This window comes from Amyelois transitella, chromosome 18 (assembly GCF_032362555.1).
Source record: "Amyelois transitella isolate CPQ chromosome 18, ilAmyTran1.1, whole genome shotgun sequence".
Classification (NCBI taxonomy): Eukaryota; Metazoa; Arthropoda; class Insecta; order Lepidoptera; family Pyralidae; genus Amyelois; species Amyelois transitella.
Window position 1 is genome coordinate 2,821,946 of NC_083521.1, and position 17,981 is coordinate 2,839,926.

At 37.9% G+C, this 17,981-nt stretch overlaps 1 protein-coding gene across 1 annotated transcript; it reads right to left on the minus strand.

Moving 5' to 3' along the window:
- Positions 1-9,451: 9,451 nt before the first annotated feature.
- Positions 9,452-10,357, minus strand: LOC106133442 (uncharacterized). The gene has a single exon (XM_013333172.2). It carries the CDS (start codon positions 10,355-10,357, stop codon positions 9,452-9,454), a length of 906 nt encoding a protein of 301 aa, XP_013188626.2.
- Between the last annotated feature and the right edge of the window lie 7,624 nt (positions 10,358-17,981).

Consider the following 17,981-nt stretch of genomic DNA (forward strand, 5'->3'; position numbering starts at 1 on the left):
AGGCGTTTTGGACTCGACAAAATAATGTGTTATCTTTGTTATACATATACCTATCAGGCAGATTTTTGTTATTGGATGCAATTATTTCATCAATGTTTTAATTGTCGTGAAAATAAATTAGTCATCATACCTATTGCAGATATTTCCATACACTCCTATTTTAGAATGGCGTCAGCTTTTGTTCTGCAGTGCAACATGAGTAAACTTAACTATAATCTGTGAGGTAGCCTTTTAGCATTTGAGGCGAGAGACTGTATTCGGTACAACGTCAGTATTATTAGTTCTGTACTAAAAGCCGAATGTGGCCCGTTGAGTGTTGTCCATTTGCGTGGAGTAAAGATCTTTCTCCACACACCAGGAACCATGACGAGGCCGAGACGTTTTGCATCCGGAGTCAAAAAAATAATATTTCTTTGCATCCATACATAAAGAGTAAATACATACTTTACTAGGAATAAACTCAAAAACAACAAACGAATTTAGATGATATAATAATTTATCCTAATTCTAAGTTCTAGTTCACTTGTTGTTCACACCGGATCAATCATTTCCCATCTTTGGCTTTCATACTGGTCTGGTCTTAAAGAAAAATAGTGTGTGGCAAGGCAAAGGCTAATAAACTCGGGATTCACTTTATGCGATGCGCTAGCAACCTATCACTATCTCAATTACACCATGTTCTTGCTGAACGTGACTTCTTCGTCTTTCCTGAAAGGGTTAAAGACAGTGATACATGTCATAAATAAAAAACAAAATACACATAGGTACATATGTGTATTTTTTTTTAAATTTCATGTTATCGTTCCGGGCACGGCCGTGTAGTGTGGGGTAGACCTTAAGCCGACGGGCGCGGTCGGCACGCCACACACCTATCTCGCATGTGCCGCGGACTGCGGTAATTCATACAACATCGTACACGCGCAATTCCAATAGGGCTGTCACGTTTGACATTTCACTATTTGAATCTCTATTCCATTCGATTCAATCAAAAGTCAAATCTAGAGGGAGATTACTTATCCTATTGATATGAAACGCATTGCTCTACTCAGCTCCTTAGTTAACAATGTTTACCAACCATATTTTATAATGTCAACAAAATTGTCTTTTTATACGTGCTGTTTTTAACTGAATAAAACCAACGTTCCTTATGGTTTTGTCTTTATTCTTGTATCACCTATATTTCAACCGGCAAACAAAGCTACAACGCGGACTTTACCACATCATCGGTCCATCTCGCGGGGGGCCGTCCTACGATGGGCTTTCCTATTTTCTTTAATATTAGATAGCTTCACAAAACATTGACCATAATGTGGCAGCCCTGTGACAGGCATTAGAAGGGGGACGCGGCGGGCACCTTGACAGCAGCGCCGTTAATTCCAGCTCCTCGCGGCCGATTGACAACGCGCCCGGAATTTATCGACGCGAACACTCGTCAGCTTGGACCAGTCGATAAAGTCGATATCGATAGTGTAAAAATTTTAGGTTTGATAAAAACACTATTGGATTATGTTCTCTGTGTAATTTTAAACAACTTTATGCAAACCGATGGCTATTTATGGAAGATGAGCGGATTTCTTACCGAATTGACATTACTATTAGGTTACTTACTTAACTTACTTCTCGAACTGCTTGTTCACTACTACTACTGGTGTTTGTTATGTTGCATGTTGTTGCATCGACAATCTTATTCTATACATACAAAACTCTTTTATTCGAATCAAAACATTATGAAACACAGTTTTATGAGCTTACCTTATTATTTTTAACAATATATAATGGTATTACGATTGCGGCAGGCAAGCAAGATCATTCCTAATCTATCGATAAAATATCGCCGTCATAAACAACATCACATCACTAGCCCACGCCTCTCCTGCGTTCGGTGGCGAGTGCTATGCATACAGTATACACACATACACAGACTAAGAGTAGGTAAATAGGGGCATGCCTTTTAGGTCCACGTCCACCTCTCTGCCGCACAACTGTGTCTAATTTCAGACCGTGCACTGGAGAATTCAGGCTGGCTAACAGGCAAGCGATGCTTTGGGAATCCGACTCATTCGGATTTTGTATTTACTTGTAAACAAGACAGCAAGTATCTGACCTGTGTATTGTCCTGTTGAAATATTGTTATGACTTTTAACGCTTAATACTGGCGTGTTCTCAGGATAGTACCTTCCAGCGTGAAATAATAGAATAGCGCAAAGAATCATGCTTCTTTCCCGGAGGGGTAGGCAACGCCTACATTCTTCCACTTGCCATGATTCGTCTTTTAATTTAACCAACCACTTGATGCATTATCAATTTCTCACGAGATTGACATAGCCAATACTAGGAAGGGTGAAAAAATAAAAAATTCGATTATACTAATCTGATTTCACTTAAAAGAGCTTTAGTGCAAACGAATAATATTTGAATAGAACAAATTCTTAGAATCGAGTAAAAACAAATTGGAAAATCCTTTGCCTCGTATATAGGCACTTGTGTTTGCTTTAACGTTTCCAAGGGGTAAAAATGTATGTTATTTGCATAATTCCGCCATTGATTCTAATCCCACCAATGAATGCGAGGCTGGGAGGAAAGAAAAGTATATTAAGGGATGGTCAACGTAGTTTCAGAACGTCTAGAACACGACAGAACATTTTCTTAATGTCGTCGAAAGTTTGAACAAAGAAAAGTAATGCTACTTGCTTCATTAAAAATTTTGGCTCACAAATGGAAAGACTTGAAAGAGGCATCAATATTGTACAGAAGAAAGCGTCGGTAAATGTTGTGAAATGTTGATCTACATGAAAAACATATCAATAACTTTATGGTCGTTATAAAAAGAGACATTCCTAATGTTCTTTTCCTACAATATAATGAAGCTAAAATTAAAACACACTTAAAATAACCTCATAAAGACAAAAATAGTACCAAATTTAAGTTGTACGAGTATCTACGTACTTATAAACTTTTGTCAACGTAGCTTACAATCGGAATTAATTAAAATGTTGTTCGGGCAATCCCACAGCGGTAGGCACCCACGTACTTTCCTGCTGGAATATATACGCGTATAAATTTATTTGATATTCCACGATATTCATTTTGTTCTCTTAACTTGTGCCCATGTTTACAATGTTGTTTCTTTTAAGTGTTTATCTCAATAGTCTTAGGTGATCCTCTTCCAATATACATAGGTACATACATATAGTTACGTCTATATCACTTGCGGGGTAGACAGAACCAACAGTCTTGAAAAACTGAAAGGCTACGTTCAGCTGTTTGGCTTAATGATAGAATAGAGACTCAAATGGTGACAGGTCGGTAGCCCGACGCCTAAATTAAGAATCCCAAGTTTAAAAGCTTATTATATTTATGCCAGGAACCACACGTTAGTCAGTTAAGCATGACCTTCGACGTTTAACTGGATGACTTACTGATAGAATTAAGAAAGTGTGAGGTTACAAGCATATCACCATAAAAGCCATTAAAAAAAGAATCCCATCATAAGCCTTGTCCTTGATTACCTTTTACGATCTGCGCAAAAAGAAACACCACTTACTACAAATACAATCACAAAATTATTAATACAACTATTTTAATGTGCGCTGCCTTTTCGTTTTTCCTTTTTATTTTTGTTGACTGGAAGAAATCCCGTTTGGGGATAAGTCCGCCATTGTACAATATGCTTCTAAATCCAATAACTGTTTTATATTTTGTTATATTTCTTCTTATCTGCAATAAATTATAGCAAACATACAAACTAATTTCGAAATCAATTGAATCGAACGTAAATCCTTCTTCAGATTCAATTCTATCAACTACGTATTGATATCCATTTTCGAGTCGGTAAGCCCTAAGACTATGCGCAAATGCAATGAACCAGGGACCAGATAACGTCCCTTCCGCGCCCCAACCCTGGCCATTGGGGTGGAAACCTGTCACTGAGGCTTCACAACGAATTTATTTGGAGCCCCGGGCTTTAGTGGCCGTAGATGAGGGGCTCTCACCTGTTTGAATAACACGGTTTCATGGATGAACTGACGTGCTTTCAGATTTTTGTGACGGTGCTTTTGTTACTATGGATTTATTGTATAATTTACATATATACATACGTATAATCATACATATAATCACGTACGTTTATATCCATTGCTGGGTAACGGACCCAATAGTCTTGAAAACTTCTTGACCCAATAGTCTTGACTGAAATGCCGCATTCAGGTACATGGCTCAATGATGAAATCTTAATTTTAATAGTGACAAGTTGCTAGACCATCGCCCGCAAAAAGAATCGCGATGTCGCCTTTTACGCCATCCGTTGGCAAAGATGTCATATTCAAAATTTGTTTAAAGTAACCACACGGCTTGTTTCAGTACTAAGCTCGTAATAAGACTTACGTGTCCATAACCCTTTTAACTCAACGATACTATACTCGCATTTAATACTCGTAATAAACACTTATAAATAAACATCCAGGAGCTAGGTCGATCAGCAGAAAAAACGTTTTCTATCATGCCTGATCGGTGTTCGAATTATGGATCTGTTGATAGCCTACAGTTGTGGCTCATAGGCAATTACACAATCATTGCGTCAAACAGACCGCCTCATAACCATATCACCAGCCCCCCGAAGCATTTTGTCACGCACGATGCCGTTTTAATCGCGCGAAAAACTATCGCTTTGACGTGAAACAGGCCAGCGATAGTTTAGTTAGTAGAGCTGGGCGCGGGGGCAGGTCACGAAATACCCCAATATTTTCTTCAATAAGACATCAAATATCAGGATCTTCAGACAACAATTACTAAAACATTCGCGCATGATTTACATGCAAGCATTTAATTCTAAACTAGGGGTTGAGGGGGGTAGGTAGAGGGGAGGGGGGAGACAGTCCGGCGTCCCGGGAATCTCGGCTTAATCCCACTCCTCACTATCATAGCTTTGTGCTTGCTTGCCCTAAGAGGAAACTGTTGTATGCATGAAATTTTAGACTCCCTCGGACGCTTAAGTTTTATGAATGTAAATTTAATTTACTTATGTTATGATTCCAATTGATAAGTTGGATATATTGATTTTACCGAATATTACAAATTAGATTCTTAGGTAGATTGAATCCACTCATGGGTCTACTGAAAGAGATTTTTATTGAAATAAGTAGCAGCACCTCTGTACTACATTTACTGTATTAAATGCTCCTGTATATAATTTTGTGTACGTAAATAAATGAAAATAAATAGAATCAAACAAACACACTACCCTCAACTCTGGCTTATCCGATGGTCAGATTTTTATTAAACAAATCAAAACAGACAACTACAACAATAAAATCTAATTATTTTGTGTATAGCCTGCGACAACGCAACGAATTTCTGACTTGCAATACTTAACTACCTTACAATTATTAAAAAGAAAAATTAATGAATAAGAAGTCGGTCAGAAGAAGGAAGGTAAACAATCAAAGATTTTCTTCAATTTCCCCCCATTATAACCACATCCATTCCATCTTAAGTAAGACAATTTCTAGTTTAACGACCGGCTACTAATGTCTTCATTTGTATTCAGATTTACGTACAGATAACACGTGTTGCGACTGGGTGCAGCGGAAGAGGCTCAATTACATTGATACATCTTATGAAAGCGACATATTAAAACTTGTATATGTAGGTATATTAATATACAAGTTCAATTCGCCAATACAATCATTAAGCCATCCAGCTGAACGTGAATCTTTAGACTATTGACTCTGTCTACCCTGTAAGGGATAAGGGATAATAATAATAATAATAAGTTTATTTATTTCCTCTCACACATAGAATTACAGTATAACAATTAGACATTAGGTGCTAAGTAATATTGTGTGAGAAGCTGGAGCCTATGGTAGGTTTCAAAGAAACCTGAAGTACAGGTCACCAGGATCTCACCTCGCAAGAAAGTCAAGCAAAATACAAAATATTCATAAGAGGCTTAGATGTTATACAGTTACAGTTATTCATGAATGATATATACTGAATCTATACAAACAAAAGAGTTAAATTTTAAAATATGGAAGTTAATAGGAACAAAAATAATGTTTATGATATAAACAATTCTGCATCATCATAACCCAATGACATCAACCAGTTACAAAGAATTTGTTTTAAAGTAAACTTATTAAGCCTGCAAATAGACAATTCCTTTTCAATTTGGTTATATAAATAAGGACCTTGGTAGTAAAAATATTTTTTGGTAAATTCTTTTGATACCATAGGCAAGTTACACACATTCTGAGGACGTCTTCTTAGTTCATTATTGGGAGTTATATGTGAGACAAGTGGATGTTGTTTGAGTATAGTATAATATATAAATAGCTGTCTAACCGATAATACTTTCCAGTGATTGAACAGTTCCTCAGTGGGATGCCTGTATGGAAATTTGCCACAAACCTTTAATAACGCTCTCTGAGAGATCTCTGCCTGAATTAAGACTGTTTTTGGTGCACCACCCCAAGAGGTAATGCAGTATGTGATAATGCACTGTGCAAGGGCAAAATAAATTTGTTTGATAGCGGACTTTTCCATCACATGTCTCAACGTTTTAAAAATATATATCAACTTCCGTATTCGAGCTGATAGATTTTGAATGTGGATCTTAAAAGACATATTATTATCTATAAACACACCCAGGTACTTGATAGATTTGACTGATGCAATAGGCTCACATAAACAAGAGGTCGGGCTACTTTCCGATAAGCATTTATGTGATATTATGGGCAAAACTGGGATGGGATTTTTGGACAGATTACGAATTGAGAAGTTGATATATTTTGTTTTATCAGAATTCAAGGTCAGAGAATTTGTACGTAACCAGTTATTAACAAGGTTAAAACCTTTTTGAGCAGCTATGTGCACATGCGCCCATGTATCAGCTGCAAACAAGAGACAAGTGTCATCAGCATACGAGATAATGCGACAGCCGTCAATCTCCAGTTCCGTCAAGCCGTTGATGTAGATCAAAAACAGTGTAGGACCTAATATGCTACCCTGGGGTACGCCATAATGTACGCATGCTTTGTCGCTGATGTAATTATCTATTATCGTACTCTGTGTCCGGCCTGTGAGATAGTTCTCAAACAACTTCAGTTGGGTACCTCTTACTCCACATACCTCCAGTTTATCGAGCAAAATTGGGACAGAGACCGCGTCAAACGCTCTAGCAAGGTCAAGAAATATTCCAGTGACCTTGTAAGATGCTTCTAATTTTTGGGCTATAAACTCTGTAAGCTCATGAACTGCTCCATCCGTAGATCTACCCTTCCTAAAACCAAACTGGTTTGGGGAGAGCAAATTGTTATTTTCTAGGTAGCGAATAAGCCGACTATTAATAATTGTTTCCAAAATTTTTGAAAAAGGGGGTAGGATCGATATTGGTCTAAAGTTGTTGACGCGATCTTTCTCACCATTTTTATGCACTGGATGTATTATAGAGTGTTTAAATGCTTGAGGAAAAACCCCTGTATGTAAGGAGAGATTACAGATGTGGGTAATAGGTGGGATTAGGAATTGTTTGAATTTTTTGATGAAATTGTTTGAGATGCCGTCCCAGCCTTCTGCACATTTATTTTTAAATCCCATAATTATATCGTGAATTTCGACTTCATCTGAATCGAGCATCGCAAAAGAGGAACCGATAGATTGGTTTGACGCCGTTGATCCAGAATTGGTAGATTGATCAATGGGTACGATATTACGCGCAAGGTTTTCGCCAACCTTAGCAAAGTACGTATTTACGACATTCACCGAGTCTCGAGGGTTATCAGAGCAATTAAGTAATTGAGTTGATGGAATTTTAGTCTTTTTTGAACTAGTTACCTCCTTCACTACGTCCCATATTTTATTAGAATCCTTTCCGGCCTTGTCAAACAGTTTTTTATGGTATAAAATTTTTGCCTTTTTAATGATTGAAGTACAATGGTTGCGGTATCTCGTGTAGGTGAGTTTTAGAATTTCGCTATTTGGTGTAGATCTGTGTTTTTTATATAAATGATCTCTATTTTTGATGCATCTCAAAATTCCAGGGGTTATCCATGGTTTAATAATTCTTTGACGATTGGAAACTTTTACAAATATAGTATTAGATACAATAAGACGTTGAAGGAAAGTAACAAATAAATCAGCAGCTATATTTGCATCATCGGATTCAAAAATAAATTTAAAATCATTGGTTTCTAACTCAAACTTAATTTTTTCATAGTTTATTTTCCTACGTGTTGAAATAACTTTACTTTTATCGACTTCAGTTTCAAGGCAAAGAAATACTGCCTGATGGTCCGTTACTGTTGAATTTAAAACGATAGTAGTAGATGGTAGGTTTGTTCGAAGCATGACATGGTCAAGGCATGAGCCCAGCCTAGAAGGGATATTATGTGCTGGTAAAAGCCCATGAAAGACATTTATATTTAAATATTCCGGTGAGCTATCATCGATGGAACTATCCTTTATGTCAATGTTAATATCGCCTATAACCGTTATGTTTCGTGAGTTTCCTATTGAAGTGAGTATTGTGTTTAGAGAACGAAAAAAACCACTTTTGTCACTAAAACATGGAGGGCGATATATAGCCACAATAGAAATTACTTGGAGTTTAATAATGAGGCAACTTGCATCATCAAAAGGAGGTTCTGAAATGGTTATGCCAGCAAAGAGTTCATTTTTAAAATATACCACTATACCATCATTTTGATTAATTCTTTTAGCAGAGGCATAATAAGAGTATCCACTTAATTGTGGAATGATAGGATTTTGAGATAGCCTGCACTCAGTAAAAATCATAATATCACAGTTAATTTTAGTTTGTTCCAGAAGGACAAGAAAGTTGTCAATATTACAAGAGATGCTTCGAACATTTTGTGTGACTATAGTAAGACATTTGTTTTGTTCTATATTTAGTGACGGACATTCGTGAGCATCACAGTTTATGACGTTAGACACTGCGACTCCATCGACATTTTCCATTAGTGAATTTATGTTATCGAATTATGTAAGAAGAATACAGTCGGTCAAAAAATAATCTTCTTTGGCTCTTTGAACTTTTTATCTGAAATTTAAGGTTGATATGGTGTTCAAAATAGCTGAAAATAGAGAAACAAAGAATATTTTTAAAATCAATTAGAATTTTCAAAAAATTCATAATGCAAATCAATATTACGAAATTTTGATAGATCTCAATATTTTTCAGTTGAAAGTTTTTTGCATACGAAAGGCGTGTAAAAGTATTTTTACAGGTTTTATCTATTTTTGGAGAAAACAAAGTACTAAGCTGTAAATAAATGCAGTCATTGTTGTGTTGGCTTAATTGTTCCTTAAAGTGTAAGAAAATTACTAAAACTAAGAGTAAACCAAATAAATGGAAAAATAAAAAGTAATTTAAACTATAATTACGAATATCGCAAATAGAATAAGAGAAGTTACTACGCAGCTGATCCGTCACTAGTCACTTTAGGTTAGCCAGCGTGCCCTCAGAGTCCACCATCACTACCGGCGAGTTATCATTCCGTCGCAGGTAGATTCGCCCGTATGATACCCAACACCGAGCAAAATTATTTTGTTTCGCGAATTCTCTCGCTAAGTGAAAAAGCCTCTTGGCCCTGCTTGTCAGCGCCTCACTAACAAATACTGAGCGTTCGGGTCCCTCCAGGAGCAGGTGTTTTGAGTTTAATTTGGAGTCCTTATTCTGTTTATTAAAGGATTTTACCCCACGGATTACAGACTCCTTCAAAGACACAGAGCTCAACTCAACAACTATAGGGGTATGTTCCTTGTTTTTTGATTTGACTCGGAAAATGTCACGAATATCGTTTTCATGAATGGGCTGAGAAATTACTGATCCAACCCGCTGCACTGCCTCGCAGAGTGTTTGTTTGTTTTCTGATGAGGTCCTGGGAAAATTTCGTATTTCGATGGTTGACGAAAGTGACTTCCGTTTCATCAGTTCGACCTCGTTTTCCAGCATAACAATGGTAGACCTCTGTACGGTGTTTTCTCTTTCCAGATTACTAACTTTCTCCAACTCCTCCTCATATTTAGCGGATATAAACTCTGTCGATTGTAGGACGCCATTCATTTGATCCTGCATTGTTTTCATAGATGACATAATTAATTCGAGCTTAACATTCTGGGCAGCGATCAATTCTCGCAGCGAAGAATTGTCCTCGACAGACTCGGTAGATATCTCAATGCTGCCTCGGCGTAGGCGTTTGCTGCTGTTACGCTGCGTGATATTCAAATTCGAGTCCGATTGCGCTCGACTCGGCAAAGTTTCATTAACTTGTAGCTTCATAACGTTGAAAGACTCTGGGTTCTTAAGTGTGTTTTGCGACGGAGAATGTTGTTTAGACATTATGTACCGTGTGATAATAATAATACTGGCAAATAAATACAGGTCAACAAAATGTAAGTAAAAAGGTTACTTGATGGGAGCAGCCGTATTGATAAGAAACCTGTTTCTATTAATAATCGCTGGTAATTTATTGTTTGTGGAGCTACGAACAGTTCGTAGCTGATGTCTCTCGTAGGCGCTTCGTAGGCAATGGGTCAGTTAGTTGTAGCTGCTCGTAGCGGTTCGCTCGGCATAGCGGTTTATGAGATAAAGCAACTCACGATTACTCGGATGTTCTCGGGTGCTCTCGTCACTATTCGTTGGTCGCCGCTTCGTAGAGGGAGATGAAAAATGGCCACTGTCTCTTATCGCGGGGGAGGTGAAGTATGTCCCCGCGTTGTAGCTGCCCGCTTGCCGTCACTGGGTGATATCCAATATTTGCGGTATTTAATGGTAATTTGCAATTTGACTCCACAGGTTATTCGCACTTAAACTAATGCAGCTTAAAGAGTTTATTTGCGTACACTGTTTGTATTTTTGTGAATAAAAATTGCGACACGTCCGCCTATGAACACAGCCGCGAGTGGTATATGTACGAGTATGTATGATAATAGAATTTCCAGGCTGAAGAAATACTGGATGACGCAAAAGATGATATATGCGTGCTAATGATCTGTACAATGACGTTGTAAACCGGACAAAATGGAAAGAGAAATATTAAAAAGCGAACCCCGGGCCACAAAATATTACCTACGTAGGTGGAGGGTGCAGCTGGGAACACGCAAAGATCACAGTGAGTCTTCCTTTGTGAAATGAAATTCAACGGAACTTACAATTAAACTGCAGGAGAACTATTTCCTAAGTGATGAAAAAATAAAGTTGGAGTTCAGTAAATCATGACAAATTTTTTATTTGATTTTTTATATCTGTGCCCATGACCTCAAGATCCATCTTGAGTCTTGATGGAAAATTCAATTTCCGAAACGTGTAAGTTATGATTTCTTACAATATTTTTACACACCGAAGATCCTGTAACTTATAGGTAATATTATCCTTGCTTTCAAAAAATTCATTTCCAAATCATCTCTGTTGTTTATCAGAAAAACAAGGTACGTTTTCACATTTTCACAACTGTAGGAAAGCAGGTGAACATAAAAATTATAAATGCGGCACGCGTCGCGCCCAGACGGGCCATCCAGACTCGGCAGGGAACCCATGAGTAAATACAAATCTAAATGAGGCCGTTATCTAATTGATTTGATTGTTTTTTTTTTTATAATTTATAAAGTTTAAGATGCAGTGCGTAAAGATCTGCAAAGTTTTCTCCAAAAACGTTAAATAAAATATATATACATTTACCTCCATATACCTCGCTGGTAGACAGAGCCAACTGTCTTAAAAAGACTGATAGGCCACGTTCAGTTTTTATTGCTTACTGATAGACCTGAGATTCAAATAGTGACAGGTTTATAGCCCATCGCCTATCCCTTAGTTGCCTTTTACGATATTAATAGGAGAGAGATGGGTGGCTCTATTGAGAGCTCTATGTCACTAATTTATAGATATTTTAAGTAACACCATTATTTGGACTAATTCCCTTCAGATTTAAAATCCAAGTAAAAGCCGTAGAGAACACGTAAAAGTTGATGCAATCGTTAAAAGTATATTTGTTATCTGCAAAACAGGCTAGGCATTCTATTTCTTCGTAATACTGAAAATTATTTTCCTAAAGCAGACTTATTTTTCCTATTGGTGCCGGGAAGTATTTGATCAGGACGCAAACCCAGACAGCCCTACTTACATACATATCGCGCGGGCTCAACTTTGACCCACTTCTCGCGTCCAACGACTTTTATCTCTGGAAACTTTCATCCGTTTCTTTCGTCCTATCAATTTTTAATGTCACTTTTTAAAACAAATGCGGGAACTTATAATGTTGATATTTGAAAACTCATACATACATAAAATCACGCCTCTTTCCCGGAGGGGTAGGCAGAGACTATTTTAAAACTCAAAACCTGGATTATCCAATCTGCACACAACGGGCCCCGTTTCATAGCAATAGAGAGTGCAATTGATAAGATATAAAATATACATACATACATACATATGGTCACGTCTATATCCCTTGCGGGGTAGACAGAGCTAATAGTCTTGAAAAGACTGAATGGCCACATTCAGCTATTTGGCTAAATGATAGAATTGAGATTCAAATAGTGACAGGTTGCTAGCCCATCGCCTAAAAGGAAAATATAAAATCTGAACTAAAATTTTTAAATATAGGTATAATCACATATTAAAAAAACTCTTTGGCCACGCATTGCGAATGAAAAGACCACCGTTAATGAGGCCGTTTGCATTAACGATTCGGCGAACATCTGCACTTCCAAACAATTCCTTTCATCCCGGCACAAACAAGCGGCGAACGCCGAAAAACTCGCTGAATAGTAATTAGGGTCCAAGATTAGGCGGGCGCCGTTCAGTTAGCGTGACTATATCCGTATGACGTAGAGCGTGCGATTCTTTCGTTTTAAAAATAGAATTTCAGCAGCGCTTAATGTTTTAATAATGTAGGCAACCTTCTTGGTATAAGCCATAGCAACGGTTGCCATGATTTTGTTGGTTAGAGATATTTCAAAAATATTTTTTATTGTTAAAGGTTCTTAATTTTTACGTTGAATAATATAGACATTTTAAACTGATTATTATTTTCTCATCTTTTCTCCTTCTATCTTCTTTAGGAATAAATAACTTAATAACTATACTTCTTACAAATAATAACGTCCGAAATTTAAATCATAATTTATTTACTTTATTTACAAATAGTTTCAAAGGGTTGCGGAGGTCAGATGAGTCGTTTTGTGATTTGTTCAATTGAGAATTACAGTCATATACACAACCCGGGCTCCAGAAAGTTGAGGACCATCTCCAGGAGGATGATATTTTTTTATTATTTATTACAAGTTTATTGATATTGGAACTGAAATTAGAAATTTATTTATTAACGAAAAGAAGCATATCACTGTGGTCCAGGTCCATCCACAATAGGTTACCCTGTGTTATATTTTTGCTGGTACTCAAACCTTGACAGTAACACAATATGTAGTCATTATTATAAAAAAAATATCTAGCTTCAAGTTTTAACGGGTAAGCGCGCCCTACACCAAAAATATTTACTCTAAAAGCGGTCGCCGATTCGCCTTCTATTAATTACTGTGCCCAAGGCGGACGCCATGTTGTATATAGGCTCGAATTTCCGGCATATACCTAGTAGATACGTGGGCCGCGTCTCGCGTGTCCACCCCAACCCCCTCTCTTGTCCGGCCACCCTTTGTACAGAACATGTCCAGAGATAAAGGCCTATTCGTAGAGGTCTGAAGAATTATAAAGAAATATCCCGTTAATTTCCTTTTCCCGTGGAAGTTTCGGGATATCCCCTTTTGGTGCACCCTTGCACAACGTAAGAAACATGACAAATTTCAATTCTCTAGACCCAGCGGCTTGAGTTTCAGCTATGTATTTATGTGTCAATAAATCAGTGCATTCAAGTATACCCGTGGTTCCGCCCGCGTAAAACGAAACATCCTGTTAATTTTCCGTTGCAAACGGAATCTCTGAAAATTATATCGACAGTCTTACGCAGTTTTCCACTCTTAAAAAGTCCCCTTACATTGTAGTTTGAATCCATGAAACCAAGTATATCATAAAAACAATAGGTAACTGCGAATTTTAACTCGCGTCAAAACGGTATAATTCTGCAGTCTTTTCCTAGATCTTTTGAGTGTCATATAGCTGTTTTGTAACATTTTATAACAACTTTATTTGTAGGATTTCGCTGTTTCTCCCTAGTTCTAATTGACGCGGCACCGGACGCGGCGCCCGAGGGACTGCTCTGCTTTCCCGAGTTTCCCGATTTACAGCATCGCCCGATAATCTTTTCTTGATGACGCCGTACGCTGGGAGAGAGGATTAATCCCGTGAACTTATCCCCCTTAATTCTTCCCTTAAGTCCCGGTTGCATCCTCACCTCTCTAGAGAGGAGCCCGAATGCGTTTTTTTTTACCATGATTGAGTCAGGCTTTTACAAGAAGCCACTCCAATCTGACCTACGCACCCTTTGTAGGTAATTTTACCCATGTTGGATCATTGTTACACATTCAGTTATCTCAATGTGCCGGTTTCCTCACGATGTCATTCAAACTAATGTGCCGGTTTCGTCACGATGTTTTCCATCACCGTAAGGCACGTAACCGTTATCACTCAAACTAATGTCAATAACTCATAAAAGAGTCATTGAAACATGGCCGAGGTGGGATTTGAACCTGTGCCGAGCTGTTCCATACGCAAGTATTTCAAGCGGTTTTTAATCGGATACCTCATCCATTCGACCATCGACGCCCTTAAAATCCACCGATAACATTTTCTTGACGACTCCGTACGGAGACGAGGATTAGCCCGAGAACTTCTCTTTGGACGTAAGCCTACTTATCGATGTTATAAACGCGAAAGTTCGCGGGGATGAGTGGATGTTTGTTATTAGTTCACGACGAACCTACTCGGTGGATTATGTGTCCTTATAAGGTCCTAATATTATATTTTTTCCCCAAAAGCAAACTTTTTGCATTATTCGAGTTTGCGGGTTCCATATTTAACCGCATCACGGCTTTCTATAAAGGAAATACTCGTAGAGTATGTATGTATGTAACAAAAATATTTTTAGCAAAGGTAGCCCTAGAAAAATATCGGTGTCAGCTTATGTGGTTGTTGAAGTGAGTCAATGGATATAAACGGAACTTGAAGAGCACAACATTACCAAACAAATGAGAAAATAAGTACAAACTTTCCCACACAAGTAATTGAATCTTGCACTTCCAGAAATCGATTGGCAATGTAGATCATCACTTGCATTATTCCATTTATTAACTCATCGCTAAGCCATCGTACCCAGAGCTCCCATCACTTGTACGCTCAATTCGGGATCGCAAATAACAAGACAATTGACAAGTTTATTATAACGCGACCTAGTGAAACAGCGCCCTAATCCAGGCACCTCACACAGCTCACAATCCCCGCCGTTTTCATTATCAAGGTGTCGCGCTTTCGTTCGGATAATTAAAAACTCTCGTCCGGAAGGGGGTGGGGAGGAAAGCCCGCGGGGGGTCCAAAGCGAACGCACTAATTAATAAGGGTCCGTCGATATTGATTTACGAGCGGTCCGACCGGACCCGGGCCGTAACGCGACACGTTTCCCGGTACGCCTTAAAGTTTACCGTTACTGGATTACGTCAAGCCAGTGTGTTGTTCAGGAGACGTCAGTTCACAGGAATTCCTGGAAATTTCCATGTGAGCAGAGCGTTTACTGGTAGTGAAACATCCCTAGGGCGGTACTCTGTCAGTATCGTTTTGTACACTATATATACATATATATATGTTCTAAACTTAAATTCCCGGTACCAATAGAAAAAGTATAGGACTACACCATCTCTTGCTCATGGATGTCGTAAAAGGCGACTAAGGAATGGGACATAACTTTAAACGTGTATGTAAAAAACCCAGCTCATAGTTAGTAAATTTGAAAAAAAAAAGTTTTAACAACGAATAAAGTCATCGTATCTGCCATCTCAAGTCAAGCTTCTCTTTATTCTGAAAAACGTATGAAAGCTAAAGTACAGCCGAGCGCAATGTCGCTGCAGCGACGCGGACGGGAATTTGCATCGGAAAAGAAACGCAAAGAGAGCAAGGTGCGACTCGGCCGCCCGCCCGCGGGGTGGTACAGTCGATGACAATCGTATTATTATTATTTTTTACTAGCTTTCCGCCCGCGGCTTCGCCCACGTGTAATTCGGTTATATATAGCGTTTTTTAATGATCTCGACAGGGCTTTTTCTTCCACAGGCTGAAATCTTGTTACAATTGGAATTAAATATAGCCTGTGTTACTCAGGGATGATGTAGCTTTCTAATGGTGAATGTTTGAAATCGATTCAGTAGTTTCGGAGTTTATCGATTACATGTGTAAATAAACAAACATATAAAAAAATAGATTGTTCCTCTTTATAATATTAGTATACATACAAATCTATATAGAAAAAGTAAAGCGAGACAAAATCATCGTCTCAAAAGAAAAAAAAAAACAGGATTTATAGGACGAAGAGGCCTTACAGGATTTCCTTCTGTTTAAGTATTTGCGTCTGATAGTCATCATCCCATGTGAATGAGCTGATGATGGAAGGTACAACTCCTCAACGGTTAGGAGTTGAAAGAAAATTCTTACGAAGTTATACGTACATGTGAGGCTATTAGGTTGACCTGATAATAAAAAGTAAATCTCATTAACGTTAAGAATTTAGGTGAAAATGGATGCGGACAAATTTCGTCTCTTCACTTGTTTCCTTTTAGCTGTTTGTATGGGTAGTGTTAACACAAAATAGGGATTTAAAGGCGTGATGTTATTAATGTTATGCATGTATGTACATAATTATGTATGTTATTATGTATGTTAAAGAGACGACTGAAAGTTGTCATACAAAGTCTTTTTTTTAAGGATGGGAAATCATCAAATGACCTCTCCCGCTCTGGGTGGAACGGAAGGGAGTGTCAGACTTTTACTGACTAAAACCCACCTCGTTCCTTCAGTTGCCCTTTGCGTTCCGGGGCCACGGTATCTCGTTAGAACTTTCCCGCAGCCCCGGCTCAGTTTATCCCGTTTCCCCCCCTTGGGGGTTGACATTTCAAAAATCCCTTCTTAGTGCTCACTTATGTTACTAAAGGAACCTCTGTTCAAAATCTCAGACTCCTATACCGAGCGGTTTCGGCTGTGGGTTAATAAATCAGTCACCCAATCGCACCCCCTAAATCACGATTGGAGGGTAGTTTGAAAAAACTTATAATGTCAAACATATTTACTTGCCTATGTACGTGTTCATGCCAAGTTTCAAGTTTATAAACCCAAGGAATAAGATTTTTCATAGAAACGTTTTTACCCCTTTTCCCCCCCTTGGGGGTTGAATTTTCAAAAATCCTTTCTTAGTGCTCCCCTACATATCCCAAGGAACCTACATTCCAAATTTCAGCTGTCTACGACCAGTAGTTTCGACTGTGCGTTGTCTGTCAGTCAGTCACTCAGTAACGGAAGAGTTTTATATATATAGATTTACATACATACATGTTATCATTTCGAGGGGCAGACAGAGCCTGAAAGACATAAAGGCCAAGTTGAGCTGTTTGGCTTGATGATAGAATTAAGATTTAAAGAGTGACAGGTTGCTAGCCAATCGCCTATAAATAAAACTTCCAAGTCTAAAAGTCTATCCTTTAGTCACCTTTTACGAGATCCATGGGAAAGCGATGGAGTGTAATTAGATTTGTGGACATGTCGTACAAGTATGAAACAATATAATAGGTGTTGAATTTATGGCAGCTTATTCCAACAAAATAAAAAATCTACATACATAGAAAATTTTTAGCTTATTTTTTATATTTGATTATCATTTTATTTTATAAATATATTGTCTCATCAGTAGATCAATCTTCGTTCCCTTTTTAATTTGAAATCATAATTTGTTTCTTTGTATACATTGTTAATTAAGAGAATCTTAATCTGAATTTTGTCGCCGATTGTACCGGGTAGCCTGCAAACTGTTTGA

What these genes read in the sequence shown, in the direction of transcription:
- LOC106133442 (XM_013333172.2), bottom strand. Translation starts at nt 10,357, where the DNA reads ATGTCTAAACAACATTCTCCGTCGCAAAACACACTTAAGAACCCAGAG.